This window comes from Anarrhichthys ocellatus, unplaced genomic scaffold (assembly GCF_004355925.1).
Source record: "Anarrhichthys ocellatus isolate YVR2014 unplaced genomic scaffold, GSC_Weel_1.0 scaffold37, whole genome shotgun sequence".
Taxonomy (NCBI): Eukaryota; Metazoa; Chordata; class Actinopteri; order Perciformes; family Anarhichadidae; genus Anarrhichthys; species Anarrhichthys ocellatus.
This window is the reverse complement of record NW_022280067.1, coordinates 288635-305059: the sequence shown is the minus strand read 5'-3', so window position 1 is coordinate 305059 and position 16425 is coordinate 288635. Positions and strand designations below refer to the sequence as shown.

Below are 16425 nucleotides of genomic sequence, written 5' to 3'. Positions count from 1 at the left end.
ACACACACACACACACACACACACACACACACACACACACACACACATTCCACACTGATCCTCAGCCGTGACTAAGTCCATTTGTTCAGCTCAGGTCACTGTCTCCTTTTAGGCTCCCGAGTGTGTGTGTGTGAGAGAGAGAGGATTAGATGTGTGTGTGTGTGTGTGTGTGTGTGATTGCATGTTCTTAACCTATATGTCTTTTTTCTAATGGCTCCATGTTGATTGACATCTTAATGTCTCCAAGTCTTACGTAACAGGAAATAGAACTGCTAAATGAAGAAGGGAAATACAACCGTCTTACACCAACCTCAAAGTTGTGACATTGAACCGTTAATAAAACAGAGCTTTATACTAATCTCTGTTCAACACTGACACTTCCCCAGCTAACATGGGATCGAGTCAGCACACTTACATCATGTGCACGCAAGTAAAACAGTCAACTGATGGCCAGTGAGGGTGAGCCTCTGTAAATTAAGAGTTACGTTAACAGTAAAGCTCAGTTTTTCCATCTGTGATGCAAAAGCCATTAATCTGTTATTAAATCATTTTATTGCAGTGCTAGAACACTTACACACCGAGCATGTTGATAAACATGTCTGAGAGTTATACAGAAGACAACTACTGCAATAGATTTGCATCACAGATATTTACTCAAGGGCTTTACTGGATCGCTGGAAGTGTTTGAACTTTTACATTTGACGAGAAATGGATCAACTGTTGTGAGGAAACGAAGCGTAGATTCAAGAGGATTCACACCGTTCTTTGAGAAACTTGCTTTCTTTCAACAATTGTTCCAAAGTAACTGAATAATTGTCACAAAACAAATGTACAAATAAGGAAACTCTAATATTTGGGAGGCTCAGTTTTCACTTCCCTTTTACCATTCTCCAAAAGCCATCGTAGGATTAACGGCCGAGCTCCAGATGAAGCGTCTCACCTCTACACACCTGGCACATCGCTGCGTAGAGTAAAGCTGGATTGTTGATCTCAAAATGCTATAAAAATAACATTGTGTAAAGTCCAACTAATAATTTCCACATCAAAAAGGGTGAGGGGGGGGACTGGACTTACAGTAAGGCTCATCATGACCGTACCAATAACAAAATGTTTGTCAAGAGGCCTGCTTTTACTCACCAGTTAATGTGAAGAAGTACTAATTGAACGGTTGAATCATTCCTTTTACAAACTACATGTGGGTAGAGGGCGAGGCAGGAACAGAGCCTGACAAGTGCTGATTGATAGTGGACACACACACACACACAATCCCAGAATACAATGTCAAATCAATCAGTCAGCATGTCACTTGTAGCTGTCAGTGTGGACTAATCTCCAGTCTAGTCTTGTTTTCTTCATGTTCTCCTCTCATCATTCTGTAGAGATGTGTGAGTGTTAGTCAGAAACTGAAAAAAAAAACACAGAACGCACTACATTATACTATGTTTTCGACTTCTATAGCATATCGTTTGTAAGGCTATAGCTAGAAAACCATTTGGCTCCATTTAAAGCCTCAGTAAAAGTAGAATTAGTAGTAACACAACATTGTAATACTAGTCAATTAAAAAGTAAATGTCAAGCAAGGAGTCTCTGTAAGTCTGTCTCTGTGTTCTTCGCATATCTTGACAACCGTTCTTTCGATCTACTTCACTCTTGGTGAGTAAATGGATGAGGACCCATAGATGTGTCCGGCTGGTGCAATTTGGAAACGTTCAATAGTAATAAACTTTGAATAAAATATTGCTTTGTGCAGCAGGGGGGGGGGGGCGGGGCTTCAGGGCCTTTACAGGCAGAGGCTTAAATACATCAGACATCATATTCTATAAGCTGATTATACTGTATACTTTTTATGGAAAATCAATAATCTGTAAAGTAAGCCACAGCTGTAACATACATGTAGAGTGGAGATATAATAGAGGTGTGGAAAGTTCCGTGCAGTATAGAAAAGCGTGGATGCGAAACATTGAGATACGTCGAGAATCGTGCTTTCAAATTGTCGACAGGTGAATGGTAATCACATTGAATTGTGAGGCCAGTGAAGATTCACACCTTAATAAGTCTCATCATTTGTCTTTCTAACATGTAGTAGTGAAGACGTATTGAGTATGTATCCGGTGAAAACCATATATTTGGTGATCTCACTTTATTTTGACAAACTGAAGGATTAATAAACCATATAAGAACAAACTAAATTATCTGGATATGTGACATTGTGAGAAAGATGAAAAAAGGTCTGTTATTCTCAGCTCGTGAAAAGTTGACGTTCTAAAGATACTTAAAATAAAAATACATGAACTACAAGCACCTCAGTCTTGTACATACTTTCAACCACTGAGCGCTACATACAGTCCACAACGCTTTACTCTCAATTAAAACTAAAGTGGTAACAGCTAGACTCCTAAACATCCACTGATCTGAGAGCTTTACCCCCCCCCCCCCTCCGTTTTCCACCACATCTCACTGCTTTCCCTAAAGCTGCGACAACACAACAGTTAAATCACAGAAAGCAGCCCATAAGTACCTTTGTTAATTACGTGTGGAAGAATAGGCCTGTTGTGTCCCTGTGTGATAATGGTGCCAGCACAACAGAGGGATTACCTCGGGATAATAAGTATGCTGAGCTGCCCAATGTGATGAAGGGCCATGTACTGGGAAATAATTAACACAGTTAACCGGTCTGCTGGCCTTTCAGCCAGACGTCAGCGCTGTCTGGTTACAGGCGGATTAATGTCCCGGGTTTATTTCACTGCGGCTGTGACTAATATCTGGAGATACTTTATTTTTCACATTCAGATCTCGTCAGTGTTTTGCCTGTTACTTTGTGAAAAATGCAAGAAATGCCACTCATGCTATTCTCTGCTGCTTTTCAAATTATTAACAATAATCACCACAGGATGCTCTGTCTACTTTGGCTGCGAGTGAAATCCTGAAATAGTTGTACCACATTGTGTCAGAACACACTGTCTAAGACTCCAGGCTGTGAACTTTTGGCTTTCGTCTGCGAGCAGGAGCTCTAGCTTAATGTAGACATTTTTGTTACAGTAAATAATTTTCAAAGTGGAGCCAAAACTCAGAAATTTGCTTCATAGGGCTTTACAATCTGTGGACATACAACGCTTTCTGCCATAAGAAACTTGTTTCGGGTGAGTAATAACTCAAAGAACAAACCTTTTAAAAGGGTGAAAAGTAAGAAACCTCAGGAAGAGCAACAGACGGGGGATTCCTCTTCCAGTACGGACAGACATGCAAAAAAACAACAATGCTTATCAGATTTAGACACTAAATTTGATCCACAGCACTTCAATCCACAAATTATACGGACAAACTAAAAGCACCCGAATGTTTCTCTCCTCCCACACCTTTCACACGTTGGAATTTGGGGGGCTTGAGCCGACAATTTCTGCAACATTACAAAAGCGACGATGTGGCATTTACACTCGCTTCACGCAGTGATTGGTGAGCTGTGAGAGGCCGTCTGAAAATGTGCGCTGTTATCTTTATTATCTAAATCATCTCTCCTCTCTCCATGACGGACGATTCTCACTCCACCTTCGAGAGTGGAAGTTCAGAACAGCTGTGAACAATTGGTTGGACAGCACGTTGTAGAGACGAGTTATTTTCTGGCTTAACTCGTCCCTGAGAGATTTCCACAGTTCATCATACAGTGAAGTGAGCAGCGTATCAACCATTGGTGGCAAATGTCAAAATAAACAAACATGACATTTTGAATGATACCTACTAATTTAGAGACAAAAAAGCATTTGTTGAGCCACACAGTCACAGTCACCAGTGTATATGTCCCCTCCAGAGTTCCCTTCTTCCTGAGCCCACCCCCACATCTCTCACACTCCTCTCACATTCCCCCCCTGCAGTATGGATTCCACATGGACAGCTGGCACTGCGGAGAGAGACCAGCGCATTTGAGTCCCCTCATGTGTGGTGGTTTTTAACTTTGAGCAACACGTGCCACAACAAGGAAAACCATCTCAGAACTGAACCATTTGTGATCCGAAAATACGACAGCCGTTTCCTGCTTTTGTAGACATCAGTGAAAAACAAGAAACAGGAACGATAAAGACCTGGCATGTTCCTTTAGAACCCTGTGACGTGCTAAAGGTGAAACTTGTGTACCAAAGACTGAATACGTCTACATTGACATGAATTACAGCTCAACAGAACGAGCTCAAGCCGTCAAAGCTAGAATCTACAGCTACAGCTTGTAAAAAGTATTTCCTAAAGCTCTCTGCCTTAACATCCTGGCCCTGATCAGCCTCCACTTCCTGGGGTCACAGGTCATCTGTATGTCTGATAAACAACCAGGGAGAGAGAGCGTGGCCGACTGGCCATAACATGTCAATCACATTTCAGACCGAGGTTAAAATGGTGGTATTTTTGGTTTAGGGTAGCCTTTGTGTTTCTGTCCTCCTGTCTATCACATAAAACAACAACACACACACACACACACACACACACACACACACACACACACACACACAGGCCTGAGTAGTGTATCGCACCCCCCACAAGACCCAATGTGACAGACCGAAGCCCAAAGAAAACAAGGGTCTGTGTCTCCTGTCCCAGCGATCACCTTTCAACATCTCATTTGTAACGCGCCATCAGGAATAACAGCTGGAGACTGTGTGTGTGTGTTGGTGGTTAAAGGGGTTGGAAAAGGTCTGATTGAAAGGTAGACAAGAGAGAGAGAAACCAGCAGAGACAAAGAAAGTGGCGGAGGAATTAAACTGTCAGAGAGCGAGATAGAAAGTGACAAAGACGATGTATAGCAGAGTACAATTAGCTGAGTGACACTCATGGAGACCTCCCCGTGTTTTGTTCCTTTAAAAGAAAAACATCTATCTATGTATGTTTCCTGCATGGTTAGATACCACCAAAGGAGACATTTATATTTACTTTAGTTTCAGTGAACAATTGAAATACACACTCTTTATTTTTTTATGCTGACTTTTTATGAATCTGTTTACAGGCTCACTGCATTCACTATAATTTGAATATCTAGTGGAAAGTCAATATGTGGTCACAAATGTATAAAATAAATGTCATCATTTCTATTATTGTGCCTCTACTACTCAGACTGACTCTCATTTGGGTTAATTAGGTGTCTACGTCAATTTAAATATTGTATCAATGTTAAAGATTGAAAGTTCCACGTCCAATAAAATGCATGTGGTGAACCATAAAAAACACAGATGGTGCTCAATGTGCCCCACATGTCATAAACATGGTAAGCATATGTAAAAACACGCTTTCTGCTTTAACTTCAGAAACTTTTTCTGCATATTATTTTCCAAACGAGTGAGATGTTACACCTGGGAAGTTATATTACTGTTGTGTAAGAGGGTGCATTTGTGAGGCAACGATGCACAAAACTCCACTGACATCGTGTTTGTCCATAATTGCTGATTGATGTTGAAAACACAGATATTTCATAAATAATTCACTTGATTTAGATAGAAAAATTTGTGTGACAGAACGTGCACAAATCTCAAGTTTAACCCTGAAAAATAGGGATTTTCATTTCGGATAACACTGACATTCTGTACTACATCTGTGTGGAACTGAATGATTGGATGTATGAATGTTTGGTCACTGTCTCTGACACACATGTCAATGAGGTTCGTGAACAGAGACAGAGTGAGACACAGGGAGGAGATAAAGGAGTGGAAGCAGAGTGTGTGTTGTCCTGTGGGGTTCCTGGTGTGTTATTACAGTCTCCTCTGGTGCTGGCATGTGCTTTCTCTGACCCTCACGCACACACGCACACACACACACACACACATAGACAAAACCACACACACACTCCCTGACCCCTCCCTCATCCACTGGCTGACCTTTGACCCGCAGTGCTGTAGCGTTGACCAAACATACCCCAACCCCACTGAGACCACAATACAGCACTGAGGAGGGTAACAGAAAGAACAGAGAGAAACAAAGTCACATTCAGAAGAGGAACTATAACTTAACTACAAGTACTTTCAGCCACCGAGTACCGATATTACTACCATTAAAGTACTAACAATGAAACTTTTCTGACTGAAACAAATTAGATATACAATATGACGCTGTTGCTGACAGTTTTCTTCTCCTGCTGTTTCCCTCTCTGCTGCACCCGCTCCACAAACACACACACCACAGCTTCACATCGCTGCAACACAATGTCGACCCCCACAGAGAGCGACCAGACAGCCCCATTACCACCCCGCCATTAGCGAAGTCAGAGCAAACATTGACTTTATCTAAATGAGGGCTAATAGCCTTTAACATTAACGGGCCCCGTAAAACTCTGAGAGGGAGAACAGTGTGTGTGTGTGGGGGGGGGGGGGGCACTCCTTAAAGGCGCTGCAAATGGGTTCATGACAGTGTTGTTTAATATCTTTCGGAGAACAAAACAGTCATTTATGTATGTGTTGTGTTTCAAGTTATTTCTGACAAGAATATAGCTGAAGAACCCGCGGACACGTCTCACTCTGTCCATTAAAAGACAAACATCTCTTCCAAACTCCTGAAATCAAACCAAATGTGCGGAAATATCTCATTTGGACTTTTTCTCTGGCGGCCACAGCTCTACTTGTCTGAACAGCCAACTAGAGAACATCTGGCCCTGACATTAGGATTTAACAAGAGGAACTGAAAGAGTCACTTGTGCACAAGTGTCCCTTTGTCTGCCAATCACCATATCATCAACACACACACACACACGTGTGTTCATATTTCTGCTTTGACTCTCATTTAAAAAGGATAAAATGATTACAGTGAACATTAAGTGATTAGAAATAATGAATTAAAGTCAAACTTCTTAATTGCTTTTTTTCATTCTACTTTTAGCGTCATCGTTGCTCAATTCTAAAACCAAGTCACAGACCTGAAAAACATTCTTTATTATTTTGGTCCCATGCTTGAGAAAATGCACTTTTCTAAAACCCTCGCCCGGGAATGCTGATGTAAAATGTCACCCCTCTGGATCCAGCTCTTCCACTGCGGCTGGCAGGCAGATGCTCACCACCACCACCAGGCCGTATAATGGTTATCAGCATGTCAAATGGTATTTACGATAGTTAGCTGTGACTTAGGACGCGTTGCACGCATTAAAAACAGGAGTGTGTCTGTTTACAATGAGGTGAAGTTGTGTGTTTGAAGCATCTGTCTGTGGTATGCAGTTGTATACTCGATGAGGAATCAAGATGCTCCACTCCTCCATCCTCCACTTGACGAGACCACAATTAGTTTTATATCCCACGATGTCATGTATCACGGTTAATCAGTGCTGAACACAGCGTGTGGGGAAATACACATTCAATGTGGGTCTAGTTAGAACCTAAAATGACATGATTCATTAAAGAGTAACCCTTTTATTCATTGGTCACCTATAACTACTTGTTACATTCCTACTTGTTAGTGTTTTCCATACTGACTTACTGAGGGAGCATTAAGTTATCACCAAACCTCAATATTCAGTGATGAGAGCCTTCAAAATATCTGATATTTGAGCTATTTCTCTAATCAACTAGCCCCGAACATTGGACACTACTGCTCATAACCATTCATGATACGAGGGCTGAAAACATTACTCGATTAATCCATCGACAGCAAAATAATCTGGAACCATTTTCATAATTGATTCATCTTTTAAGTCATTTTTCAAACAAAAAAGCCAAAAATAATTGTCTGGTTCCAGCGACTCAAAGAAGTCATTTGTAACTGAGACAAGTCTTTCTTTTTGTCTGACTCTGGCCTTTAAGCCACTTGTGCTGTGTTCATGTTGCTCCCCGTCCACCTTCCATTTCTTTATCTGAGTTCAAGGAAACATCAGTAAAAACACTCCTTACTGTCTCACAGTAAGTGGAACATAAGTGGGATAAAAGCATCACTTTTGTCTAGTATTTTACATCTATTCATCTCTCAACAGTTCAAAGCCCTGCTGGTTATCCAGCGCTTAGGTGACTTTGTGCCTCCTCCTCCTCCTCCTGCAGCCCTTTTTACCACAATTCTCTCCTACCCATCATTGTTAGTGTTAGCATACTAATTACATTCCTCAGTAATGAGTGTGTGGGACAGGAGGGCGGGTTGTGGGCTGTGTGTGTGTGTGTGTGTGTGTGTGTGTGTGTGTGTGTTAGGTCACATTTCTGCGTAGCGTCTTCTCGTTGTATACGTCTTCAGCATCTGTGTGTGTGCGCTTGTTTACACTCTGCGCTGTCTTGTCTATCTTTGAATGGCGCATGTGCATCTCTGTTTTGGCAGCTTCAATACGATGACGATGCATTTTGAATGTGTTTGTGGCTCTTTACACTTGGTCTAACAACAAATGTACCCTCTCATCTCCGTCTCTTTTTTCCTCCGGATGATGATGGGTGGTCTATACGGCGAAATCAGCCTGAAAACATTAAACTGTTTAGACAGAACTGTACCAGGAAACGATGTACACAAACCCACACTCTCATCTAATTCCTCGATGCCCTCTTTATTTACTGCAAAAAGGATCGGGGGAGAAGACGCAGATCAGACCGTGACGTGATGATACACGCTGTGTAGGCTATTTCAATACAAAAGCACAGAAAAAATATATAAATCTCTGCCGGAGTGTCTTCAATAATCATATCATCGTTATCCTCTTCACCCTGCTCCAGTTGTTTGACCGTGAAGCGTTTAACAGCTGGCTTACGTAAAATACCATCTGATATGCTGATAACCATCTGACACACACGTGGCATTTCACATCACATGTACCATTAATATGTGTGTGTGTGTGTGCAGTGGCAAGCAGAAACACAGGAATGCACTTCCCAATTAACAAATGTGATCTTCTGAGCTTGATCTTTTCAGTGCATTACAAGCGTCTCACGTCTGTTGGTATAATCTTCCTCACCTGCCTCATCATCGACCCCGAGAAGACAGTTTGCATCGGCCTTTCTACTGAAGACAAGTTTCTTTATGAAAAGGCAACATCTGCTCTTCAGTAAATAACTATTGTTAAACGCCAGAGAACTATGGCCTCAAATGAAGCTGTAACTCTTGTACTTGTAGCAAGTCAAGAGTCAAGTCAAAGTCAAACTATTCTTTGTGAAAGTATTTTAGGATTTCTAAAAGTGAATAAAAAAAAAAAAATACGACTGATATTGAAGGCAGCTTTGCTATTATTCTGGGCAGGACACCGTGCACCTCTGCTGATGATTCTCTGACCAATCGGAGGTCTTGACGGAGGTGATACCAAAGAAAAGTTCGAGGCCACGTGCTATCCAAAACTTTTGCCAAAGGAAAACCATAAAAGAAGGTTCAAAGCGAGTCGAGCCGTGCGGTGAAAAACGCTGCGCTACTGTCTAGAGCTGCAGGTAGCCCAGAATGCATTGGCCTACTGCTAGTCAGCTCAATGCTGTTCAGCTAACAGAGGAGAATGCTAATCTCTCAGCTGCTCAGTCTCATGCTCAGCTACACACACACACACACAAACACAAACACATATACAGACACAGAGGCCCAGACTCTGGTTGTGTAAGCCTGAGTGCCGTTTATAACGCGACTCTACATCCGCTGCAATAAGGGGCAGCATTGTTGCATCTTTATCTCTTTCTGTCCCCTATCTGGAGCCTTATCTCTGTCTGTTTCCTGTTCTTTCTCTTTTACTGCCCTTTTCCTTTCTTTCTCTCTCTTCACCCGCACCTGTATCTCTTCAACTGTCTGCCTTGGCCCAGCCCCCCTCCTCCTAATTTTTCTCTCCATCTCCGTGTGTCGGCCCTCACAGTGGTAAACAGACGTCAGTGCCGTCTGACGCTCAGCCGTCACCGACTCCACGGACGCCCCGGAGAAAAGCAACAATCTTTAAAACTTAACTTTCTGGTATCTATTAATTTACCATTAACTGAATCATTTGCTTCTCTTTTCTTCAACATATTCAGCTATTTCCTAAACACAATAAGCCATACTGTACTTTGCAGTTATAAAGGAGCTGTTGTACATAACTTCCTGGATTTACGCCGTACAATAGCGGCCTCACATTTACTATCACTGAACCTTGTGTGCAATGGGGTCAGATGAGGCCACGGCATAATTAATGTTTATAATTTGAAATCATGTCACATGTCACAATATATGTCTTATGATATTTTGCAATTTGTTGTTCATTGTTTATACAGTTGCCCTGAGTAACCCACCTCCGGTATGCATATTTATCGAGCACATCTCAGTAGTCACCAAGTCGCCAATAAAAATGTTTCTCTGTGTCGTTCCTCAGAGTACATTTCCTCATCTACTTCGAATAGTGTTTTGTACTTTAAGCCTGTAGATTGTAATTATGAGCTTGTTTTACTTTTCATTACCTGATTTAATAAACCAAGAGGCCAAGAGTATCTTGAAATAGTTTAGAAGTTGTGATGGGCAATGAACATCGTCTTACATTGGAACCAACATACCTGTAAGCATGTTGGGCTGTAGAAGCCAGGAGCTGACTTTGTTTGACCGTGGCACTAAACATTGTGCAGACTCGGGCTGTTTTATGTCTAAAATGTTGGTGGAATTGCAAATAAATCCGTGTAACGCTGCCAGTAAATCTTACAATCTTACAAAAATTCCAAGATTACAAACTCCTGCTTTTAAAAAAAATCTACAAATTCCATTCATTCTTTTTGGCCGTGATTATACTTTAGGATGAGATACAGACGGAGAACAGATGTCACGCTGCATTACCGACGACTTAGTGCATAAGTCCAAGTTCAAAACCACAAATTCACAATTACATGGTATGAACCTCAGACCACAAGGCCACCAAAGCCCAGCATCCCCTCTCATCACTAACACTCAAGTACGTTTTTCAGCTGCCTCTTCCCTCTTCAGTCACTGTTACACAGGAAATGACATAAAAATAACACAAATGTGGTAGTAGAAACAATAATTTAGTTTGATTTCTCCAGTTAATACTGTATTTTAACCAAGAGATAACAACTGAAGTCTACCCATCACAGGATGAAGGGAAAGTGCAGTTTCTAAATCGGTTCATTATGTCATTTTGTCCCGTGTGTCCTCTTCCTGATCCCCTGCCCTCTCTCTCACACCCCTCTAATCTGTTTCCTTCAGTTGTCCATTTTTCCCCCTTTTCTTCCTCCCTCTTTCCTCCCTAATTCCCTTTCTCCTACTTCCCTTCCTTCTCTTATCATCCATTATTCCTCCAGTCTTCCTCCGTCATGAGTCCCCTGTTTCTCTCCTTCACCCTACTTCCTTTCCTCTCCTCTTCCCTTCCTCCCACCCTCACCCCCTCCCTCGGTCTCCCCTCCACTAGCTGCCCTGGTTTCATTGACAGACTGCAGGCGGCGAGGGGGAGAAAACGCTGTAGCATTGCACAGCAAACATCCCTAATAGGCTAATCTAATCTCATCTCTTTGCGGTCTTCGGGCCTGTGTTTACTTTCGGCCCTGTGTCTGCACGCTGGCTTCGGCCTCGCCTCGCTGAATGCGGCTTTGTTCCCGCTGAAAACTCATCATCTGTGTGATCTCGGGAACGGGCGCCAACTCCACAGCCGTCTGCCCATAATGCCTGCATGCTGGGGATTGTCCTCATCGAGGAGCAGCTTGTGTGGCTGTTTAATTTTCAGGAAGGTTGTTTGTTTTTTATTAGGTTTGATTTCACTGAAGGAAACAAGGTGGCGGACCTGCTGAAGTACCGAGGCTGCTTCTCTGCATCTGACCGACAGTCGAAGAAATAGTGCCAGCATGTTTCAAAGAAATCCTCCTGAGTTCAGATCAGCAGTGCGACAGCAATAATGCACAAACAGCAGTGAGTGTACACCAGGCCTGGTGAGCAGCCACATACAGTGATGTCCGCAGCAGTGATTTATCTCCCTGCCGGCGTTCATGACTGTAACGCTCTGAGTCTCTATACATCGGTGCTTCTGTCACTCACCTCTGGCAGCAGTGGACATCAGCACCACCTCCAGCAGCAGAGAGACCCAGAGAAGCTCCATTTAGGTTTAATTTTCAGGAAGAAGAAGTCTCAGCCTCTTTTATCTGAAAGGAAATGAGAGAAGAAAAATATATATTGAGTTGCTTATTGAAGGATAACAGCTGATACATCTGCAGATACTGAGTAATTATTCACCACCTTGAAGGTTCCTTTTAATCTTTCAGATTACATCTCTGTCTATAAATCATCAACGTATCAAAACTGTTGCACCGTCTGATTTATTCCAAAACTCCAGCAGCCACATTCATCATTTTACCATCTAATTTTTTTGATTAATTGCTTCCAAAATAGCTGCTGGCGCAAAAGGAATTGAAACATAATTTACTATCAAGCGGCTGACAGCTGTTGAGCATCTATGTGAAAACCTGCCTTGACTTTCAGAAGAGACAGAAGTGGGAATAACTTGACGGAACATAATAAAAGTTATTCCTGAATAAAGGAAAGTAAAACTAAAAGTCTGTAATTTCTCTGAACAAAACCGAGAGAGAATTAAACATTTAATTCCTACACAGATGTTTTAAAACCCACCCGGCTAAAGTTTTTTAAAAGATAGATGTTAGCTCGGAAGTGAAAGAATACGAGCTCTTTATTCCAAAATGTTTCAACTTAATCTCCTCTACTCTAAAGCTTCTTTGGGTCTACAAACGTCCTCGGCAGTCAGAATAAAATAAGGTGTCCATCACTGGCTGGACACTAATGCTGCGGCACAGGAGCAGAGATTTTCTGGAAGTCAAACTATTTTCCCCACAGATCTATTCTGTCCACCTGTCCACATGTCTCCCCTTACAGTGGTTTTAATCTTTCCGCCACATGAATTCTTCCCTGAACCTTACGAGCTCTTATTTCAATGCTCCACATGCCGTATCTTTGATCAGCATCCGTCAACCTCAGCGTCTCGGTTCACCCGAAACTGCTACACACTTACTGTAAAAGTGCTGGATAATTGATTTGATTTGTGGCAATAGCCGGTGAATTTCCAAACATCCAAAGTCAGATTTAGTCACATTTTTAAGTCAGTAGTGTAGTTATCTCACTGGGAGAACAACCTTTATTCCCTAAATACATATAACCATCATACAAAGCAGCTGAAAGTGGCTGTAAATGAATCTATAAAGCTTCTTTAAGGAGGAGGAGAGCCTGCGACCTGTGATTGTTTGTATTATGATGATCCCAAACTTTAAGTCTAATAAATTTATAATTAGCACGTGTTTAAAATCAATAATGTACATCCTAATTAAAAAAATGAACCGGGATCATTAACCCTGTTCCCTTGCATTCATAAAGTACGGCACGTCCACCTTCCCTTATGAAACCATATTGTACTGTGAATATTTTGAACTACTTCAAAAATGCATAAGAGAACTTTACAAGTGTTGTAACATGTTATAACTTCTTATAGCTTCTGAAATACCGTTAAAGATTACATAGAAGTATGACATGCATTCATGTGACTCTACATCACATTTGTTAGCAAACAAACCTCGGTAGCTTAAGAGGAGAGGAAAGACGAATGAAAAAGGTCACAAGGAGATGATAAAAGTGCACTTCAATCTCACTACAAAGCGAGACTCGTGGATAGGTTATATTAAAGAGATGACTAACTTATTCAGACTTACTGTAAGAAGTGATGAGGTCCCCACAGTCTGTCACCCTCTGATGACCTGCACGTATACCATGCCTTTAAGACTCCTCCACCTCCTCTCCAGCGCGTTTATGATTGCGATAACTTAACCCGTGATTCAAACCCAAAATAATTCACTCACGTACAGAGACGCGTCTGTCACCGAAACGAAGTCGACTCTAACAAAGTGTTGCAACTACGCTGTGACTAAAAGAGCGAAATAAAATATGTGGGGTAAGGTCAAACACGTGAGACTGTAGTATTTCTGAATGACAGTCCGCATGTAAAGCGCTCGAGGGAACCCACTCACAGAACCGGGGAAAGAAAGAAAAGAGGAAAAAAAGACAAAAGCGGTATCTACACGGTCCGCCTGTCCACGTAACTATTTATGCACGCTTCTCTCCGTAAAATGAAAACCTGAATACTATATCCACATTGCCTCCAGCAGCGACGCGCCGTCCAAAATTTCAGCCGCAGGCGAGAAAACAAACTGCGTCGACTATCTGTCCCGAGTACAGAACTTTCAGCCAATCAGAGGGCAGGCCAATCAGAGAGCGGACCAATCAGCGAGCAGGAAGGTGCTGGACAAATTTGGAGCGGTTTATGGGTTGAGGAGGGGTTTCACCTCAAATCAATTTATATTGTATGTTAATAACAAAAAATGCTGCACACAATTGGGACATACATTATTTATTACATGCCTTTATTATATTATTATTTTTATTTATTTATTATTTTTATTATTAATTGTATTGTTAATATTATTATTATTATTTTTATTATAAGTAATAGTAGTAGTAGTGGATTTTGTTTTCTATTCTATTCTACCTATAAAGTCCAGTGCATGTAGGCTACAGTAATTGCAGTCCGCGAGATGTCGCTCCAAGTAACGTTATGGACCACCACTGCCCCCTCGTGGCATTCAGACGTTATTACAGCAACATGCATTTACTAGATGAAGCGCACATACTGTGTGTTGCAGCAAAAAAAGGTTCCTGTACAGTGTAGATGTCCGGCAGCGTTGATGGCCAAATAAAGGTAACTAGATAAATATAATAACTGATAAAATGATTTGCACAGGAGTTCAAGTCTGGCTCTCGTTTTCTCTTGCAACAAATAATTCACATGCACAAAAGCAGTTTGTTTTCTTGTCAACGATTGACAAGGTGATCTCTGATCTGTTACAAAAAAGTCTCATATGTTTTATGAATATGTTGTAGCTGTGAAGGAGTCCTGTAGTATTTACGCATTGCAGTGAGTAGTCAGCGGTGGAAAGTACATTTACTCAAGTATTGTACTTAAGTACAAATTTGACGTATTTGTACTTTACTATTTTTATTTTTATTTTCTGCTACTTTTTACTTCTACTCCACTACAATTAGAAGGAAACATACGTTTCATTCCACTGCATATATTTGACCCCATTCGTTACTAGTTACTTTGTAGATTCAGATAAATAATAAAACATAAAATCAATAAATAAATGATGGTGTATTATTATTATAGATAAGCTCTTGCTTAAATCCACGAGCTACCAGGCAGCAGGCCTATATGATTAAAAAAAAGACCTATCTTTACCAGCGACAATATACAAATACTTTTGTACTTCACTTAAGTAAAATATGGAATACAGGAATTCACTTGTTACAGAGAAGTGTCCGGCAGACGGCGTTTTTTAAAAAACTTTTTTTGAACTTCTGTTGCTTTCTCAGTGCAGCTAGACTGGATGTCATCTCATGCTCTGAAATCTTAATTAGTGTCTTTATCTGTGTTTTGGACTGATATACCGTATAATCTTATAAAAACATCAGGTGATATTATACAACTTTTGTTTTAATGTGGAAATATTGTTGACCTTGATGTTTCTATTATATTCCACACTGTAGAGCAGTGGTGCCATCTCCTGGTGATAGGAGGAGCCTACCAGTGTGTGGGTGTGTGAGTGTGTTACTCATCTAGTAGGGACATAAATACAGTATTACATAGTCACATTGTGGAGACTTGCCTTTCTTTTGGGGACAAAATGCACATCCCCATGCGTATATAATTGTATTTTAGGATGAAGACTTGTTTCAAGGTAAGGGTAAGGGTTAGGATTAAGTTAAATTTAGGATATGGGTTGAATAGGGTTCGAGTAAGTCTCTAGGGAATTAATGTAAGTCAATGTAATGCCCCCAGAAATAAAAAAAATAGGACTGTGTGTTAGTGTGTGTGTGTGTACTTGACACAGCGAGAACCAAAACAAGTGTTTTTTTGGTATGTCCCCCCTTCTTCAAAGGCCTGTTTGAAGGTTTGTTGTGATGGTTAAAGGTGGAATTTACAGTATTCTGAGCAATAATATAGCAGCAAACAACTATTTGCGATGTAAAGATATAGTGGAGTTGAAGTCGCTCTCCGTCTGTGTGTGTTGTAATCTGGGCTTCTCTGAGTTTTGTTTGGATATCTTTGCTGGCCCTGCATGCTTTTAGTGCATGCTCGTGCATGTGAGTATGTCTCACTGACTAGCTCACGCCATGTTGAGAGCCGTTTAGAAGCAATCAAGATGCTCCCAATCTCGTAGCACCTTGATGGTTAGGGTGTAAGTACAGGGATGTGTGTGTATACGTTTCCTACAGCTGTCTTATGTTTAATCAGAAAGCACACTGAGTAGTAATATCACGATTAACAGTTAGTCTTGGCCAATCAGAACATGACTAATACTGAAGGCCTATGTACTCAGCGCGTTGGCGTGCCGTACATTTCGACTCAACAAATTGATCCCAGAGAGGTGTGGGGAGCTGTGAATGTTAAAACTCTTACAGTGACGTCCTGCTGTTTTCTAGAAAAGTGGAGTGTTGGGT

General features: G+C 41.3%; 1 protein-coding gene across 1 annotated transcript in view; it reads right to left on the bottom strand.

The window, feature by feature from the left end:
• fgfrl1a (fibroblast growth factor receptor like 1a) overlaps nt 1-14069 on the bottom strand; it is a 61789-nt gene extending 47720 nt beyond the window's left edge. The window contains exons 1-2 of the mRNA XM_031866909.1: nt 13581-14069; nt 11905-12008 (exon numbers count right to left, since the gene is read on the bottom strand). Of these exons, the coding sequence (XP_031722769.1) occupies nt 11905-11965 (61 nt within the window). The 5' untranslated portion in view covers nt 11966-12008; nt 13581-14069. The remainder of the gene's footprint in view (nt 1-11904; nt 12009-13580) is intronic.
• Nucleotides 14070-16425: the final 2356 nt, after the last annotated feature.